This window comes from Phalacrocorax carbo, chromosome 1 (assembly GCF_963921805.1).
Source record: "Phalacrocorax carbo chromosome 1, bPhaCar2.1, whole genome shotgun sequence".
Lineage (NCBI taxonomy): Eukaryota > Metazoa > Chordata > Aves > Suliformes > Phalacrocoracidae > Phalacrocorax > Phalacrocorax carbo.
Window position 1 is genome coordinate 89,522,752 of NC_087513.1, and position 19,348 is coordinate 89,542,099.

Consider the following 19,348-nt stretch of genomic DNA (forward strand, 5'->3'; position numbering starts at 1 on the left):
AATAAAGGGCACTGTAGGCATGGACCTCATTTGTGTGACAGCTGGACACCATCATATGAAGTTCGTCTATACGAAAGACTACTTAATTTTTAAACAAACCTTGTCACTTGGCTGTCCTGCTCAAACAGGTTTTCTGTTCAGTTAATTCTTCTTTTTCCAGGAGGCATGGAGTGGTTCACCCATTCTCCCACCCAAATGGATCTGAAGTGAACATGGATCTGCCTAGCTTTCATTTTTGCTCTTTGCATGAGATTTATTCCCAGAGACCCCTACCAAGAAGGAAATATTAATATGCCACGTCTGCATAGTTCCTGCCACAAAGATGATACAGCCTGACCAGACAGAAATGAGGAAGAGTCCTGAAGTTATTTGCCTTTCCTTTTTTTTTAAATTTCTAGAATCCTCATCATCATATGATCTGAGTTCCCTACTGCAGTTACAGATAAAAAGGTCTTACTCAGAGATAGGAAGGTCCTCTTTCTTGATGTGTCACTTGAGCATTTCTCAGCAGGATTTTAAGGAAATATCATACTTTTTCTTTGCTCTGTCTCCTTCCACATCATCAAGTCCTCTTAGGAAGTGGGTGCTGTAGGCACTGAAAGGAATGCTTCCCATGTTCCTTCTGGAAGGCACTGATGTGCCTTCTCCTCAAAAGCCCTTGAATACAAAATCCTATAGCTCTGTGACTGCTGTGGAAAACTTTGACTCTGTAGATTTCACCTGTTCTCTTGGCAACTTCATGGTTTCCCTTAGGGGTTGTTATTGTAGTAGGCTAGGGCCCCTGCCAGAATCTCAGCTGTTAGGCTTAGCCCAACAATGTGAGGGTCTTAAAAATCAGCCCAAGGGCTTTAAGCGCAACACAGCATGGCTAATGTACCTGCGTTATGAGTCCCTGCTCAAAAAACCCATAAAGTCAATTTTTCCCTGTTGTCCTGGAGAGGCTTCTTTAACTGGGGACAATTAGTCTGCTTGGATCATTCAGGCTTCCAAGTAACCACTGACACTTTGTGTATTCCTCCATTCGGGTTGGCCACACTGAGAAAAGACGGAACACACAAGAAGGACCTCTTTACCTCCCTCGGTAAAAGTCAGGAGGCAGAAAGGTAGCAATTCCCTAAGTGACTGGGCTCAGTAATAGTGTGTCACTGAGGTAAACACCAGTCCTCCTCACCAGAGCCTGAGCCCTGGGCTGCATGGTAGGGGCAAGTCCAGCTGGCTCTGGCCTCAGTGGTACCCATGAGAAATACAACACATGTACCAGCTGGATTTTGTTCAGGCTGTCCTTGGAGTGCTGTCTTTGGATGCTGCCTGATGAAGCACATGCTAATATGTCATTATGGTCCTGAACTTCAAGCAGAAGAAGTCAGGGAAGGTCCAGCCAGAGGCATTATCTCTGTGCTGCTGCAAAGGTGCAATAATTTCTATGCCTAGCTTTTCAGTCAAATGTGTGGCTTAGTCTGTTTGCTTCAATACAGCTTTCTGAATGTGCAGTGCAGCAGAGTTAGCATTACAGGGGGGAACTTTAAATTCTGCATTGACTGTCTTTTGTGCTTATGGCTGTGTGAAGCATTGCGTTAAATACACAGCAGTCTCTAGCACCTAATAAGGAAGGGCTTTCTTACTGTTATTGTTATAGCTAGGGTTGTTATAGTACTGGGAGGCTTGGTCTCACCAAGAGGATGAGTGTTTCCTACACCTATATAATGGGGAAAAAATAAACAGATGCTTTGGGTCCAGGTCTGGATGTAAATGTTGTGCCTCAGGCTCCTCTCAGCTTTAAGGCTGGTTAAGTCTTTGGCTGGTTATGTTGATGGAGTTCTTTGAAGGCAATGTCAGATTTTGTCAGTGTGCAGATCTAGTCAATACTTGAACTTTATACCCCCTCTGTGGGAGTTTATGAGCGCTAAACTGTGGGTATGTAGGCTTATATGGAAGTGCAAGTGCTTCTCTGATTTTTATCCAAGCCAATCAGACCTTTTGGCACGATTCAGTGAGGCTGGAGCTCTATCTTGGGGAGGGGGGAGGTTCCCAGGACCTCATGCTTTACCTCCTGCTTTCAATTAGAATGAAATTGCCTCTTTTTCTGGAAAGAAAAGAAAAAGAGAGTGAGAGAAATGTTACCTTTCTTCCCACGTTTCTGTGACTGCAGGCTCAGACATTGTCATATGGCAATGAGCATGGCATGGCCCAACCATAGCACATCCTCACCCTGCAAATTGACTATGGCCACTTAGTGGGGTTTATTTTCCTTTTGCCCTGTATTTCTCCCATTGTTGTACCCTTCCCTGCATCTGCAGAGAGCCTCTGCTGCTGTTTCATGAAACTGTCGCCTCTGTGGTGACCTGTGGAAGCTCTCAGTGTATAGTCATTGGACATCTTGCCTTGCTTTCTTCTAGTCCCCTATGTGCTGAAGAGCTGTGCGGAGTTCATTGAGACTCATGGCATTGTGGATGGGATCTACCGCCTCTCAGGAGTGACATCCAACATACAAAAGCTGAGGTAAGGGTAATCTGTCTGAGTGCCAGAGGGAATCAGTGACACTGCTTGGTATCTTTTCACTGTTCATCCCTCAGGCATAGATGGGGGCCAAGAGAGCTCTACGCTGAGGCAGAAAAGAAACTGTCTCTGAATCTGGTAACAAGGAAATGCAATGTTTCAGGGGTTAGTCCATGACAAAGGAAAAAAAATCTCCTTCTGCAGCTATTAATGGAAATGGCCTGGAGGGTCTCAGCACAAATGCTGAGTTGTTCTTTCACTTCAAGACAAAGCAAGCTCTTTATATCAGTTTGGGGTCCACTCATGCAATTATGTTATGGAAACCAGAGACTAGCTGAAACCTCTGGGCCTTGTTTCAGGAGGCCTTCAGAGGCTGGGAGACAATCTGGGCCAGGCTGCAGAGACATCTCTGCTTTCCAGTTTTTTTTTTTTCCTCTAGCTGTAAAAGAGTACCCAGGGTGGAGTAATGGGATGCTACAGCTCTTATTCTCCTATATTGTTATGTCTCCATATTGTTTCAGACAAGAGTTTGTTTCTGATCAATGCCCGGATCTCACAAGGGAAGTTTACCTCCAGGACATCCACTGTGTGGGGTCGCTCTGCAAGCTGTACTTCAGGGAACTGCCTAACCCTCTCCTCACTTATGAGCTCTACAAGAAATTCACGGTGAGACCCTTTGCTGTTCTCATTCTTCCCCAGCAGTGTGGATGTGCTGCAGGTTCCTCCATGACAGCTGTTTGGGATTCACTCCAATGTCCTGGCTTCTGGTGCATCTTTCTGTATAAACACTTCTCAGTGCTCTTCCCTTCTCATCTTGCCCTGGCTCTCTTTCCCTGTCCTTGTTTCGTTCCCTCATTTCATGTTTATTTCTCTCAGTTTCTGTGCTGTTTCCGCCCCTTCATCTTGCTCATTTTTTCACTGCATTGCTTCCCTGCTGTTACTCTTTCTCCCCACTGTGCACCTCCTCCCAGAATTACTAATTCTCTTTCTTTTCCTCATTACTGTCCATCACTGAGAGTCTTCTGGGTCACCTGCGGCTTGTGATCATAGTCACAAGGATGCGGTTTCCTCCTCTCTGCCCCTCCAACAGTCCCTGACACCTGCGCAAACTGATTGCTCAGTCCATGTGTAAAGCACTGACTTTTCTGCATCTGTAGCATTTTCCACACAGTTTGTCAGAGTACAAATGATGATACAGGTTATGCCAGGTGTGGCATAACAGGTCCATCATGATCATGTCATAAACACAAATTGCAGATGAAGTGGCAGCTGGCCAAACAGAAATATCTAACCTTGTTTAGAAGGATTATGATTTAAAGAGTAGTAACTTGATTCTGCAGAATAACCATATATCATACATGGATACAGTTGAAGCCTAATAGAAGGCTGCAGGGGAACAGAAAAATAAGACCACAAAGCCTGAATTTTTAAGAGAGTTGGTTAATTTTGATGACAGATAATATTTTATTAAAAGATGGCACAGCATACTATGCTTGTTGCTAAGGTTGCCTGCTTCTTACTGCTTTAAAAACACTTTCAGTTGTTTATGACACCAACAAATTTAAATCCAGTCATTCAGGCTGAAATTTTATGTGCCAGAGGTGTGAATTTTCAGGTAAAAGCATTCTCTAGCTTATTAAAACAACTGTGGAGGCAGGGGATGGGAAAGATTGTTTCCTCAGTGTTAGAAATATCCATCCTTTGTTACAATTTTCTGTCATCCTACTCTTTCCCATTTGCTGGGAGGTGGAAGGGACAGATATCGCCAAAAATGTCAGATGTTTCAGAGAAGAGTTTTGCAAAATCATGTCCAAAGGAAATGGGAAGTGACGAGCAACCTTAGCTTCAGGTGTTGCTGTCTGCATTGCATCTATCCTGAATCAAACACTTCCAAGCGATGCTGCTATGGCACAGGAGGCACTGAGAGAGACCTGCATGGTCCACACAAGATGTTCTCCAAATACTCCTGTTGTCTGCTATGGGAAGAGGTACACCCACCTGTGTCAGGAGGTTTGCTGTAGGGCAAAGCCAGATGGGATCAGCCAAGCAGCAACCTGCTATAAGAAGTCAGGTAGCTGTTAGGGACTACAACTGAGCTGGGGAACACGAGGTGGGAACTGGCTCACTGTGCTGCCTGACAGATCTTGCTGTTTCGGTGCCAAATTTTAAGTAACATTGGCCTGTGTTTCAAGGTGATGCATAGTCAAAACTGCAGTCAAAATTCTGAGCAGATCTGAAAAATTGACCTATATCCTCAGGATATAGGTATCCCAGGGATATAGGATAGGATCTCTAAACCAGAGACCATCAGGATGAATAGGACCTTGAAAATATGGGGTATTATTCAACCATTCACAGTAACTGATGAGTCTCATTCTTGTTGAAGCTGTTTGGCTGGTGTCTTTCTGGCTATCAGTACTGATTTATGAAAGAAAAATGCTCTGAAGGAAACATGAAGACTGAGTTGGAAGCTTTTTTTAGGGAAGAATGTTTGCTGAAAAGTGCAGTTTTGGGATGACGACTTGCAGATTTTCGTTAGATACATTTGGCAAATAGTTTTATTCAAAAACAAAAGGGAAACCACTTCTGTAACTGTCTAAATGTTTCTTTTACAAATACTTTCTAAAGGAAATGTTTCCATGTTAAATCAACACATCAAACTTGCAAATAAAACATCTTTCAGAAAAGGGTTAAACCTCCCCAAATTTAAGTGATAATTTCTTTGACTTTTGGTTGAGTGTGATGTTTTGGTCAGCCTTGAACAATTGTTTTTTAAAACCTGGTGCCAGCTCCCCAAAACGTTATCATTTTGGATTGACCTAAGAGGGATTTTTTTTAAAAACTCTGGCTTTTTAGTTTGTTAGCTCAGCCACAAAATCTATTATTCATGTAAGTGTACTCAGTGGGGATTTATAATGGGTAACTCAGCTGACAGGAAGCACAGTCAGATACCAGGAGGAAAGAAAGAAAAAAGACCTCCCCAAGGAGCAGAAAAACTGCAAGGACCATGTGTATGCATGGGGTGTCTGGACAGGGAGTGGTGGCAGCTGTGCCTCGGCAGAAGAGCACTGGTAGGAGTAAAGGATGCGTGTTAATCCCAGGCTGACTCAGTCATAGAATCATAGAATGAATCACTGAATGTCCTGAATTGGAAGGGACCACAAAGATCATTGAGTCCACCTCCTGTCCCTGCACAGGACAACCCCAAAATGCACACCATGTGTCTGAGGGCGTTGTCCAAGCGCTTCTTGAATATTATCAGGCTTGGTGCCATGACTGCCTCCCTGGGGAACCTGTTCCAGTGCTCCACCACCCTCTGAGTGAAGAGCCTTTTCCTAATATCCAACCTAAACCTCCCCTTGCACATCTTCCTGTCATTCCCTTGGGTCCTGTCCAGAGAGAAGAGATCAGCACCTGCCCCTCCTCCTCCCCTTGTGAGGAAGCTGTAGACTGCGATGAGGTCTCCACTTAGTCTCCTCTTGTCCAGGCTGAACAAACCAAGTTACTCATATGGTTTCCCCTCTAAACCCTTCACCAACTTTGTGGCCCTCTTCTGGACGCTCTCTAGTAGCTTTATATCCTTAATGTACTGTGGCGCCCCAAACTGCACACAGCACTCAAGGTGAGGCCGCAACAGTGCAGAGCAGAGTGGGACAATCATCTCCCTGGACCGTCCAAGGCACACTGTTCGCTGATGTTCAACTTGATGTTGACCAGAACCCCCAGATCCCTCTCCACGGGGCTGCTCTCCAGCCTCTTGTTCCCCAGTCTGTATGTATGTCAAAGGCTGCCGTGCCCCAGGTGCAAAATCTGGCACTTGCCCTTGTTAAAATTCATATGGTTGGTAATTGCCCAGCTCTCTAGTTGTCTGCAGATCTCTCTGCAGGGCCTCTCTGCCTCAAGAGTGTCAACAGCTCCTCCCAATTTTGTGTCATCAGCAAATTTAATTAGTATTCCTTCTAGTCCTGCATCTAAGTAATTTATGAAGACATTAAAGAGTACTGGCCCTAAGAGGGACCCCTGCAGAATCCCACTAGTGACTGGCCACCAGCCCCATTTACTACAACCCTTTGAGCCCGACCCTTCAGGCAATTGCTCACCCACTGCATTACGTGTTTATCCAGCTGTACGCTGGACATTTTGCCCAGAAGGATACTGTGAGAGACAGTATCGAAAGCTTTACTGAAATCCAAAAAGATTATATCGACTGGCTTCCCTTGGTCAGATAGGTGTGTAACCTCGTCATAGAAGGAAATTAAGTTTGTTAAGCAGGACTTTCCCCTCGTGAACCCTTGCTGGCTGCGACCAATGACTGCATTGTCTTTCAGGTGTTTTTCAATAACTCCCAGAATAATCTTTTCAATAGTTTTGCCAGGCACAGAAGCAAGGCTGATGGGCCTATAGTTACTGGGGTCATCCCTGTTGCCCTTCTTGAAGACTGGGACAACGTTTGCCAGCTTCTAGTCAGTCTATTGGGACCTCTCCAGGTTCCCAAGAGCATTGAAAAATCATTGAGAGAGGTCTCACTACGACATCAGCCAGCTCTTTAAGTACCCACGGACGAATCCCATCAGGCCCCATCAACTTATAGGGATCTAGCTGGAGCAGCAAGTCCTGCACAAGTTCAGGGTTGATTGGGACTTTATCATTCCCACAATCATGGTTCTCTAGCCCAGGGCTCTGGGCACCCCAGAGCCCACCATTGGTGTTGAAAAACAAGGAGAAGAAAGCATTAAATATCTCTTGCCTTGTCTATGTCCCCATTTGTGAGGTGACACAATTCTCATCAAGCAATGGGCCAATGTTATTTCTGGCTTGCCTTTTGCCATTAATGTATTTTTAAAAAGCCCTTCTTATTGTACCTCACAGTACCGGCCAACTTCAACTCTAATTGAGGTTTGGTGCAGTGGCGAACAGCATCTCTGTAGTCCTCCCATGTCTCCTGACCTTGCTTCCACTTTCTTTTTTTCTCCTTATTTCTCGAAGAAGATCCCTGGTCAGAAAAACCAGCCTTCTGCCTCGCCTGCTTGAATTCTTACACTCTGAATTGCCAGTCAGTGCTGCCCCTGAGATGGGATAGGCTCCACTGTGAGTCACCACAGTGATTCAGACATTTGTGGCTAAGGAAAGATAAATTCTTTATGACTAGGGAGAGGTTGGCCTCTTGATTATCACTATGTCAAGTTTATGGATGTAACATCCCAGTCGTGATCTCACTGGCTATCAACTTCTGCAAAATTATGCCCTTTCAATGCTCTTCAGTTTGAAACCTTGTATTCTGGTGATGGATGCTTGTTTCACAGGATAGATATGTTGACTCTGCTTGGCTTGTTCTAGCTTGGACATAGAAGGACCGAGTACTCCCTCAGAGCAAATTAGCTGTAGGAGGCCAAGCCTACCTTCTCTCCCTGGACCCCATTCCACTTCTTAACCAGGTGTGCTGGTTTTGGCTGGGGAAGAGCTAATTTTCTTCATAGTAGCTAGTATGGGGCTGTGTTTTGGATTTGTGCTGGAAACAGTGTTGAAAATACAGGGGTGTTTTCATTACTGCTGAGCGGTGCTTACACAGCATCAAGGCCTTTTATGCTTCTCAGCCCACCACACCAGCGAGCAGGCTGGGGATGCACAAGAAGCTGGGAGGGGACACAGCTGGGACAGCTGACCCCAACTGACCAAAGGGATATTCCACACCATATGGCATCATGCTCAGCATATAAATCTGGAGGAAGAAGAAAGAGGGGGGAACATTCAGAGTTACGTCATTTTGTCTTGCCAAGTAACCATTAGGCATGATGGAGCCCTGCTTTCCTGGAGATGGCTGAACTCCTGGCTGCCAGGGGGAAGTAGTGAATAAATTGCTTGCTTTGCTTTTGCTTGCATGCGCAGCTTTTGCTCTACCTATTAAACTGCCTTTATCTCAAAGCGTGAGTTTTCTCACTTTCCACTCTTTTGATTCTCTCCCCCATCCCAGCAGGATGTGTGATACATAGCTGACAGCTGGGGTTAAACCTCAACACCAGGGCTTGTGAATTGTGCACTCCCAGAATCACCAATGTAGTAAAAATATCCTAAATGAGGTGAATTCATACAGTGATTAACAGACACGTAATAAATGGAGTTATTGGTTCTTCTTTGAATTCTGCATCCTGCTGCTGTAATCCTGAGTTTTGGAGGGGGCCTCATATTTCAAAGGCACAAGATGTATGGGTCAGAAATGTGGCTTGGAGGTTTGAATGGGTCATGACCTTAGAGAAGCTGGTGTTCCCTTGCTAACTGTTAGGTCTTTGAGACCTGGAAGTTAAATATGGGAAAGAAAATCAACACTGGTGGAGAAAATACAGTGTATAACCTAGATGAAATATAGCGGTTTAGGTGCACCAGTTAAAGTTTGTATTCTTCTCCTTCTTCATCTTTGGACAAAGCCATTCAACTGGAAGCCTTGTATGAAGATCATGAAGTTCTTATACTTAGGATTTCAGGGCTAATGGTAATAAGCTTTTTTTTTTTTTTTTTTGAAGTAGATGTATTTACGGGTAAAAAGTACTCAAAGGGATTAATCTACCTTTATTTTGGTGAAAATAAGTGCATCCATGTCTCATCTACACCAAACTAGTGTGTTCACTTGTTTTCTTTGCCATCACACCAGTGAATATGTTCAAACTAGAGGGCATAGACCTCAGTTCCCAGTGTTAGGGAATAAAACACGATTCATATTCATCCCTGGCCTTGAAACTGGCAGTGTTTGGTCTGCTGGTGGTTACACATGAGAAATGGTCTTCTGGGAAAAGGACAGTGACCAGAACACAGGTGGTAGCATCATCAGTGTGGATATTGTAGTGACTGCTACAAGAAGATGCCTCTCTAGTTGTGGCTGGTAATTTCAGGTTCGTAATGTTTAAGCGATGGGTGGTTTGGGATGGGTTATTTCCTTCCTTTCCTCTCCTAGCAGTGCTGACGTCTGTCTGTAGGCAAAGCTTCTGCTGGCAGCGTGGGTCCCAGCATCTTTCTTTGAACTCTTTCCAAACTCCAGTGGCAGTAGGGTAGGCAGGAGGTTCCCAGACAGTCATGCATTGTTTGAAATTACTGGTGGTTTGTCCTCCCCCAGCACAAATATTAAAGGGAATAGCTGAACAGATGAATACCAATGCAGTAAACCCCTAGGAATGCAGGCAAAAGCTTATCGTGTCTCTCTAAGCACTTGGTCCGTAGACACTTGCTCAAGACCAACATGTATAATTTTGATCCTGTCTAACCTAGTCTAACCCTGAGTATAAGAATTCATTAATCTACCTGGACAGTGATTTTGCTAAGGCATCTCCCATCATAAAAGATGCAATATCACACAAACTACTCCCTATAGCTATCTTCATATGACAGCCAAAAATATTGCTTATTTTGATGAGTATGGAACATGTATATCCCAGCTGTTTTCATAAAAGAGGGCTTGAAAGATCTTTTTTATTTTTAACACAGTTTTGGGGGGAGGGGTGTCACCTTATTTTTTTCATTATTTTCACTTTTCTCTTTCCCTCTCTTTCTATTCCACCCATCACTGCACAAGTTAAAAAAGAAAGAACAACAACAAAAAAAGAAAATATGCATAACTCCTAGTTGAAACTCTCAGTCCTTAAATGCCCCTCTCCCCAAAACATTGACCACCCTGTCCCAATGGGTGGGAAGGATGCACTGAGACTTAAAATAACAGTGCAGCAAATCTCTGCTGTGCTGGGAACACAAAGCAACTTCTTCCACCAATAGCTCTGTAAGGTAACAAGAGAGCATTCCCTCTGAGACAGGCTGTCACGTGTGACCCTTCTTACCCCTCTTCCTTATCCCCTGAGTCCATTGCCAGGGTGGACTGTTTCCTTGTGTCTCCACAGGAAGCAGTGTCACGCTTCCCCGAGGATGAGCAGTTGGCACGAATTCAAAATGTCATCCAGGAGCTCCCCCCATCGCATTACAGGTGAGAAGGTGTCCAGTGAGGTGATAAGGAACAGTGCGGTGACCCTCACCATCATGGAATATTGCCTGAAACAGCACTGGAGTTAATTTCCAGAAATTAATTCCCAAAAGCTGACTCACCATTTCCAAATCTGAGAACAGTTTAGCTGCATTCAAGTATCATTGAACAAACTAGTTTTAGAGATTGAACAAGCTCTTCCTGCCACAGTCTATCATCCTCCTTCCCCAGGTACGACCCTCATAGCATCCTTGGCCAGTGTCCTGGGTGTGGTGAGGAGAACATGATCTGCTGGAGGCACTTCAGCAAGAGCTAAGCCTTCAGCCTTTGCAGCATCCCCCTCCTTCTCCCATCCATCTGCCATCTTCCTTGCACCCATCACGCTAAGGATTGTTTGTGTCCTGCCCCATCCTTGGCCACCCTAGAGCACAGCTGTTCAGGTGTTCACTGCCATCCCGCATAAATGCTGGTGCCGTAACCCCCCTGTCCTATGGGCCCTGTTGTGCCGTTGCAGTTGCTGCCTTCCTTGAAGAGGGGACAACTCTGAGGCCAGGGCTGAGTCTGAGCCTTGCTGTCCCAGTGGGCAGGTATCAGTCACTTGACACTTTTTTCTCTCTTCATATGAAACCACTGCAGAACGCTGGAATACCTGATCAAGCACCTGACTCACCTGGCCTCCTTCAGCAACATGACCAACATGCACACAAGAAACCTGGCCTTGGTGTGGGCTCCCAATCTCCTCAGGTACAGTAGAGAATCCCCTAATCCAGAGACCAATGCTGAGCTCCAAGGGGAGCACCAGCACCTGACCCTGGTGACCCATCCCTGAGGAAAATGCAAAAACAGGGAAAAGCAGAACAACTAAAGGGAACAGTAGAGCGGAGTGAACAGCTTTTAAAAGGAGGAAAAATTCTTAGAGGTTGAATAAACTGAAGTCTTACTGCCAGCATCCAAGGAAGCTTGTGGTTTTCTGTGTTTCCTATAGAAAAAAAAAAAAAAGAGAGAGAGAAAAAAAAGCTGTTATTTGTAAGTTGAGCACATTGATTTAAAAATGAGGAGTTAGCTTTTCACTGTGGAACAGAAATGACATTTCTGACAGTGCCAGTGCTTCTGCAGTGGGGCAGTGAGAGACAGCAAGGCTTGGAAGGGAGGGTAACAGGGCAATAATACTACTGGCCTGTGCCCAGACCTGCATGAGGGTTAGTGGGATGAACTTGGTGGGCTTAAGATGGCAGCTATTACCAGATCTCAAGACCACCAGCTAGTTTGTCATGTTTGTTATGCCTGCTGAGAAGAGGCCCAGATAAGATGCAGGCAGAGGTTTGGCTGATACATTGTAAAGCTAAGCAGAACAAGAACAAATAGTATCTGGAAGAAAAATCCTGAAATACTTACTTTGTATCTTGATGAAATTCCTTTCCCTGTCCATCCCATACTCATGTATTGAGAGGAACGAACTATGCAGGGAGAGTCCAGGACTGCAGCTGGGCAGGAGAGGGGCACTGACAGAGCTGGTGGGGGGAGCCCTGGGCTGGCAGAGGACAGCAGGGGGGGACATTGGCTAGCGAGGTATAGGCCTGAAAAGCATTCGCTAAAGAATTATCTCACCCATTTAAATCACAAAACAGGCAGAGCAGGTTCTGAAAATGAATCAAACGTTAACTCTATTGAACATCACAAAGTGGACCTTTACTACTGAGACATTTTCATTCTAGCTTCTGTCCTTGTCAAAAAACCTGAAGTCTGTTTCCTTTTGCAATCTTTTGTAAGTGCAAGTCCTAGGGAGGAAAAGAAAGGAGCAAGAAATGCAACTGCAGTCTCCTTACAGGGTTATCCTCTTGGCAATGCCCCAAGCTATTATCTAACACAGCAGTCATTAACTTTACAAAGGATCCATTGCCCAGAGATAATTTCTTCAGCAACACTTTGGCATGTCAAGATAAGGAATGTTTCTTTGCTGAGAGCAAGAGTGAGAATGTGGGAGTGCAGGGGGGCAGAGAAGAAACTACTGGGGCACAGAGCAAAGCATTTTAAAAAATTGGTGTGGGGAAGACCTGAGCAGGGTTCTAAGGGATTTCATTGAGACATGATTGAAGCGTTGAGTAGAGATCTGGAAGCAGTGTTCGAAGGCTCCTCTATTGTCTTTCAGGCCCAACTTCAAGGGAGAAGAGTGGAGTTTGAGAGTCATAGTTTTATCTACTGCTGAAGAATATACAAGTGAAGTGGGGAAAATAACACAGGCAGGGAAGAAAGCAGCAGAGGTGACAGAGAAAACACAGAAAATTTTTGAAAGAGTGAAAAGGCAGACAGGATGAGGGTCTGTGAGGGAAGGAGAGCAAGGGGTGCAGCAAGAGTAGGGTAAAGATCCCTGTTCCAAGTCTTGCAGGAAGAAAGCTGATCTCTCCTTCCCAGGGGCTGTGTGTGGCAATGCTGGCTACCAGTACATCTCTTTCCTGGTGCAGGTCAAAGGAGATTGAGGCAGTTGGTTGCAATGGGGATGCAGCTTTCCTGGAGGTGCGAGTGCAGCAGCTGGTGATCGAGTTCATCCTGAATCATGTGGATCAGCTCTTCAACAACAACAGAAAAGCCAGCTGCGCAGAGAACATTGGTAAAAACCTTCCTGAACCCATTCTACGTGTCACTTGCCATGTACTCCAGCTCTAACTGTATCCCCTTCTACTAATATTTCAAGAACATCAACCCGTACCATGCTCACAGATTCCCCCAAACACACCTTGAGCCCAATCCCTCGTTACTCTTGTCCTCTTCATCCCCATCTCCAACATCTTCTTCTGAATAACAGCCTCCTTCAGTGTACTCTGAGATTGCCCTATGGCTCATCTTTTGCATGATCTCACTTGGTTTAACCCTTTCCACAAAAGGAAGACCACCTGATTACTTCTCAGTCCTGGCCTAAACTTTCTCTCTAAGCCCATCAGCCACAGTCTTAATTCTTCTCTCAGGCTCCCCCAGTTATAATACCTCATACCGATGATACCTGCCCTGCAGCCACCACATCCACCCAAGTCAGAGGCCACACTCCTAAGATAAGACTTAAGCCTGTGTTCTAAAAACTTATGTCTTCTACTTGGGGATGTTTTACAAAAAGAGTTGGGTGTCGGGTTTTTTTTGTGTGTGTGTGTGTGGTTTTTTTTCTTTTTTCCCTGAAACATCTTGGGAGATGCTGATTTTTGTTATTTAGTGACAGGTTTGTTGTCAAGCCTGGGAAGTGAGAGGGCTTGGATCCACATTGACCTCACAAAATTTCAGAAATATGCATTGTTTTGTTTTACACACTGGAAAGACTCCTAATACCTGCAGAAATGAGGGAGTAAATGTTCTGCTTTCCAGCCCCGTGGCAGCTTGTCCCATTCACCTTTCCCTTAACATGTGGCATTCCCTGCTAGTCTGTCCTTGGAGCCTGCAGTTCCAGTGCAGTGTCCTCCTCCACCTGTATCATCCCTGCTCTGCTGGTGCAGGTGCCATTCCAATGGCCTTGTTTATGCCCTGGCAGAAGGCATGGAGAAAGAAACTGATCCTGTACTGCCTTAAGCATTGCAGCAAAACTCTAATAAATTCCAAGGATTATGGTTGTACTGCAGGTCACTGGCCCAAAGCTGACCCAGGTTTCGTAAATGCTGAACACTGCTGGCCTTCAAAAGTTGTATGGAGTCAGGAAAGGAACATGCTGATGGTCCCAGTTGATTTCTTAGTGGGAAAGTGCCCCTTCCCCCAGCCCCTCTGCATAGGCAGGAGATTGCACCCTGTTTCAGCAGAAGGAGTAAGTACCCAATGGACTACAGAGACTGTACTGCCTTCTTGCATGTCAAGGAGGACTGTTTAGGACAGGGCTATTGGTGGGGTGGCATATGGGAAGCTGGCTTTGCCACTGCCCATGTAAACGGAGACTTTCAGTTTCCAGGGCTGTTGGTTACACTCCTTCCCATAGCCCTGAAATGAACTAGGAGGGTAAAGGTGGTGTTGGTTTTTAGAACAATCCCCTTTCCTGGAACAAGACAAGGAGAAACATGTAGAAGTGAGAGAACGAATTAGGTACCAGGTTTGGATCAGGGACAGAACTGCTCCAAAATCTGGGAAGGGACTGAGGGAAGGAGGCAGGAGAATGGAGAATGTGTGAATCCTGGTAGTTTTCAGAGGCACCTCCTTCACACTGAAGCATCTACAGCAGAGGCAGCAAGTCTGTACAATGCAGCCTTTGGCTGGCGAGCGTAGCCCCTGCTGGGAATGCGTTCAGATGGATAAGGTTGCTGGGGAGATGGAAGACTTATCTGACAAAAAGCCTCTCTCCCTGCACGTGCTGATCCTTTCCCCCCCCCTCCACAGGAGATGTTCCAGTCAAATAAAGACATGAAGCTCTTGCTCTCATCTCTTCTCACCCCAGGAGGGAATGTATTTTCTTGTTTTTCAGAGACTGCATCAGTAGTGAAAAGTCTGACCCTTCCCTCGGCCTCCCTGCCGATGAAACTGGTGAGCCTGGAAGAAGCACAGGCACGGAGTCTGTCTGCCTCCCACCCTGCTAGGAAGGAGAGAAGAGAGAACAGCTTGCCTGAAATTGTTCCTGTAACTGGGTCCCTCTTCCACACAGTTGTTGACCTCCCTGACAGCAAGTAAGTGTGAAGAGGAGTGTAAAGGGCAAACAAAAAACTGCAGGTTCCCCAGCATGATCGGGAATGAGACTTTTGTTAGTGTGATACCCCCACACCTGCACGCATGAATCTATAGCCACTGAGAGAAAATTGTGTGCCCTTCTCAAAAAAAACCACAGCTGCTCCTGAGAAGAATTGCAGTTGGGGGGGTTCATAGCTCCACTAGTCCTCATCCCTCCTTTGGGACAGAACCTCGCAGCCCTGCAGGAGGAATTGATTGTCTTTGCAACCTTGTGTCAGCTCAGGATTTGGCTAAACATGGGCTGAATGAGGAGCAGCTCTCCTATGAGTTCCACCTGCTAGCAGCTGGTCCACGGCGTGCCTGGTGGTGCGTGCCTGGTGGCATTGACCTGCTCAGCTTCATGGTTCTCCAGGTTCCTCTACACTCAGCCAAGCAGTAAGGTGAATTTTCACTCATGACAAGGAGAGATATTTACATTGTGGCACTGATGCCACCTATGCCTATGACAGGAGAAGAGTCCGATTTCATCTGCGATTGCTGCAGTTGTTGGCACTGCTGCCCAGCATAAGTAATTATCTATTGATCTTTCTATCTGTTAATATATGGCCCCTCTACTGCCTGGTTCTGAGAGATTATAGCCTCTGCAGCAGGAGGCTCATTAATCTACTGACCCATAAAGCAGCAGAGCAAAGATATTTATTTGCACTTGATATATTAAAGCAAAAAGGAGCCACCTAACAGAACACTTGCAAGAGGATAACCAGCTTAAGACAAAAGGGTATATTGCCCCTCTAGAGTGCCTTTTTCTTTCCCACTTGAAGAGAACATTCCTATCCCCAAGAGATTAATCCTCTCTGTAGGACTGATTTCCACTTTTCTGAGTATTGATCTGAAGGAAAAGCAGAACTACAGGGATAGAAAGCCCCTTGGAGAGCAAGACAGGGAGGTAAGAGGGCTCTTGCTCTGGAAGAGGAGAGAAGGAAGGAGGAGTCAGAATGGGTGTGTGAAGGAACGGAAACATGCAGCAATATGGACAGAAGGAAAGTGGCACCAGGAGCAGCAGTTTCTTTCTATTTAAAGCGGGGACTTCCAAAGGGGACACAGGGAACTGGTATCCTGCTTCTTCTGACAGTTATGAGAAATTGATTTAATTCCCTTAAGCCACCTCCTTTTTGGTTAGTACATTATAGATGCATATGATCATATAACACCTATTATTAAATCAATGTTGTCCTGAGAAGCATTAATAGCTAGTTTGTATTAAGGGATCCTTTTTTTTTCCCCCCACAAATTCATAAAAACTGTAAGACACATGGACTTTAAAGGATAGCTTTGTGCACTGAGCAATAGTACCAGTTCTACCAGTTCTTTGGAATTTATCTTGCATTCCGTTATTAAAACCTGTTAAAAAGGCCATTTTTCTTTAATGTATTGCAAGATGGTTCTAGCCTCAGAAATCTCTCCTTTCTGGAGACAAGCATGGTTGATCACCCAGTCAATCACAGTTGCTGTAGTATGATGCCAGAGCCAACTTGCTGAAGAGTCAGCCTAGGTGTGTTTCCATCCATGACATGCTTAAATCAGCAATACTGATAAATCACTTACAGAAAAGCAAGAGTTGGTTGTGTAGCTATGCTTTGCATGCCTTAGAATTAAAAGAGGTGTGAGAAGAAAAGAGGGACCAGTGTTGAGGGGAGAGAGCTCAGAGGCTTTTGTGGGACAGTAAAAAGACAAAACTATCTAGGGTTTGGTAACCTCCTGAGCACCTTTTCCTTCCAGGAGAAAATTATCTACCAAGTCCAAGAAATGGAAGTCGATATTTAACTTGGGCCGTTCTGGCTCAGAATCAAAGTCTAAACTGAGTCGAAATGGGAGTGTCTTCGTAAGGGCACAGAAGCTGTCTGGTAAGGATACACTTTTCAGTTAAGTATTTCTCTCTGCAGCTTTCTCCTGCAATATTTATAGCATGGGGCAACCTGTATCCACATGACACTAATACTATTAGACTTGAGATAGTTCAATGGGGGTCATGTTTATTGCCTGGTTTCGTGTACATCTCAATTTCCCATGATGGCAAGAAGCATCCTTTCAGGAGGACGTGCCAGGCTTCTACAGGAAATATCCCATTTTGGTATGTGATAAACTGGCTCCTGTTGCCCAGCTCTCAAGCTTCAGGACTAGGACATGCTATGTAGGCTTGAATTAGTCCACTCTTGCAGCATAGCCAGCCTCTGCCTCCTAATGTTCCTTACACGGCACTGGTTGAATAGCTGTCCTTCCACTAAAAGGCATTAAAGAATCAACTGTGTTCAGTGTCTTTGTGAAAACCAAGGTGCCAGGAGTTCCTACGGCTCCTGGCTCTCAGTATTTTGAGGGAAGCTATTACTTTTGCAGAATTTACAAGAGAGAAGTTGTCTTTTCTCCTGGCTGTAATCCCAAGTTCTAGCCCCTCCTGAGCTGCCATCTCTTAAACATTCTGCTTCCTAGAAAATCACACGGCAGTGCCAATTCCCAATGTTCAGAGATGATGACTCAAGTTCTAAAAATCATGAAGTTGACTTAAAAGTAATCACATTTTTTTAAAAAAAGCAAACCCCTTTTTACCTGAGTTCATAAAAAGGTGTTTCAGGTTTATATGTCCTAGATCTTTTTAGGATCTCCAAGTCAAGAAATTTACTTTTTAAAAAGAAGATGAAGGTGGAAATTTTTTTAGATAATCTCATGACTCCAGGAGCTGGTGTTTGGAGGAGCACTACCAAACGTTGCAAGACTTAAAATAAAATAGTTAATGTTGGCAACATTACCTACCACCACATATAAGAGAGGCTGTATTTGGATCAGGAGCGTGATGCCAAATGCTGGTTCCAGCTCTTTTTGGACCCCTGCCTTCCCCCATTTTTTACACATACAGATGGCCTTGCATAGGGTGCCCATGGCAGACCTCAAAATAGTTCTCCACCCCATTTTGATCACAGGATCACCTTCTCACTTTGATAAGGAACACTCTGTCCCAAAATAGTGCTAGCACAAGGACGCCCAGGAATGACCATAGCCCAGTGATCGCAGGGGCTGATCCTTGTTCTGAGCACAGTACTGAGTGACAGGAGGCCATACTTTTTCACCAGGACACACAAATGCACCACCATGCACAGAGATTTAGGAACTGAAGCAGTGCTTTTGAGAAGCAGTGCTTTAATGCTGCCATGCTGTATTTTTGTGTGCTCTCTGCTTACAGCTTAATGTGAGGAAACAGATGAACTTGTTGTTGAAACTCAGCACATGCTTTAACACAGTGTGTGTCCATGCACACAAGTCTGCAAGTCACATAAAATGTGAGCTCCACAGCTTGAATTCTCTTCGTCTGGGAAAGCGGAGCCAGTGCTTGAGACATCATGTCATATGAATGTAAAAGGTAGCCAGGAATCCATATAAATGTAAAAAAGTAGCTGGAGTTTCTCCTATGCCTATGTGAAAGTCAGTCCCAGAAGCCTTAATTATATATACAAATTAACTCCAACAAGCCTGCTCACTTTCTGCCTTACCTACTTTGTGCAACATTGTGAACAGCAAACTTTGCTCCCAGGCATTTTCCAGAGCTCCACAGACCCTTTTTGGGCTGCCAGAGACTAACTTGTCTTTCTTGCCAGCTACATTCCTCCCATCTCCCCTTTTCAGAGTGGTAACAGCTACACACTTCCAAAACCTCTCAGGAAGAGACTCGTAGAGTGTCTGGTGACAAAGGGCAGCTTGTTTCTGGACAAGCAAGTTCAGTGAGGATGACCAGGAAAATAGGTTGCTTACTGCCCTCATAAATTTCCTGGAGTGCTTGGTGGAGGCAGGGTATGCTCATGCCAGTGAAAGTGCCTGGGAGTGCAACGTAAAAATAACCTAACATTTGCTATCAGGAATGAGAGGTGAGAAGGCATTCATGTCAGTTCAGTTAAAAAGTCCCCAGAACCAATAGCTTGACTTGATTGGGGCGGGCAGTGGCGTGTAACGGCTTTGGGGATGCTTTACTGCTTCGCAGTGGAGATGGTGCTGACTGACCGGGTTAAGTATAGCTCTCCGCATGTCTGGCAGGTGCAAAGCTGTTGTTAGTGCTAGCAGATCCCCAGCTGTGTGGACAAGTGTTGTGGGTAATAAGCCTGGTGGTGGGGATACAGAGCGGGAACAGTCTGTATCCCTGGTGATGCCTGCCTGGCATGCCCATCTATACGTAGCCTTTGGCCTTTATGGACTGAAACCTATAAGGCCACAGGATCT

At 45.2% G+C, this 19,348-nt stretch overlaps 1 protein-coding gene across 2 annotated transcripts in view; it reads left to right on the forward strand.

Moving 5' to 3' along the window:
* Positions 1-19,348, forward strand: part of ARHGAP31 (Rho GTPase activating protein 31) — a 64,593-nt gene that overhangs the window by 34,556 nt on the left and 10,689 nt on the right. The window contains exons 2-8 of one of the 2 annotated variants that reach the window (XM_064466174.1): positions 2,397-2,499; positions 3,018-3,162; positions 10,377-10,459; positions 11,093-11,200; positions 12,919-13,064; positions 14,886-15,084; positions 16,865-16,989. In XM_064466174.1, the coding sequence (XP_064322244.1) occupies positions 2,397-2,499; positions 3,018-3,162; positions 10,377-10,459; positions 11,093-11,200; positions 12,919-13,064; positions 14,886-15,084; positions 16,865-16,989 (909 nt within the window). Of the gene's footprint in view, positions 1-2,396; positions 2,500-3,017; positions 3,163-9,235; positions 9,381-10,376; positions 10,460-11,092; positions 11,201-12,918; positions 13,065-14,885; positions 15,085-16,864; positions 16,990-19,348 lie in introns of those variants that run through there. The other variant, XM_064466182.1, reaches the window with a different exon arrangement.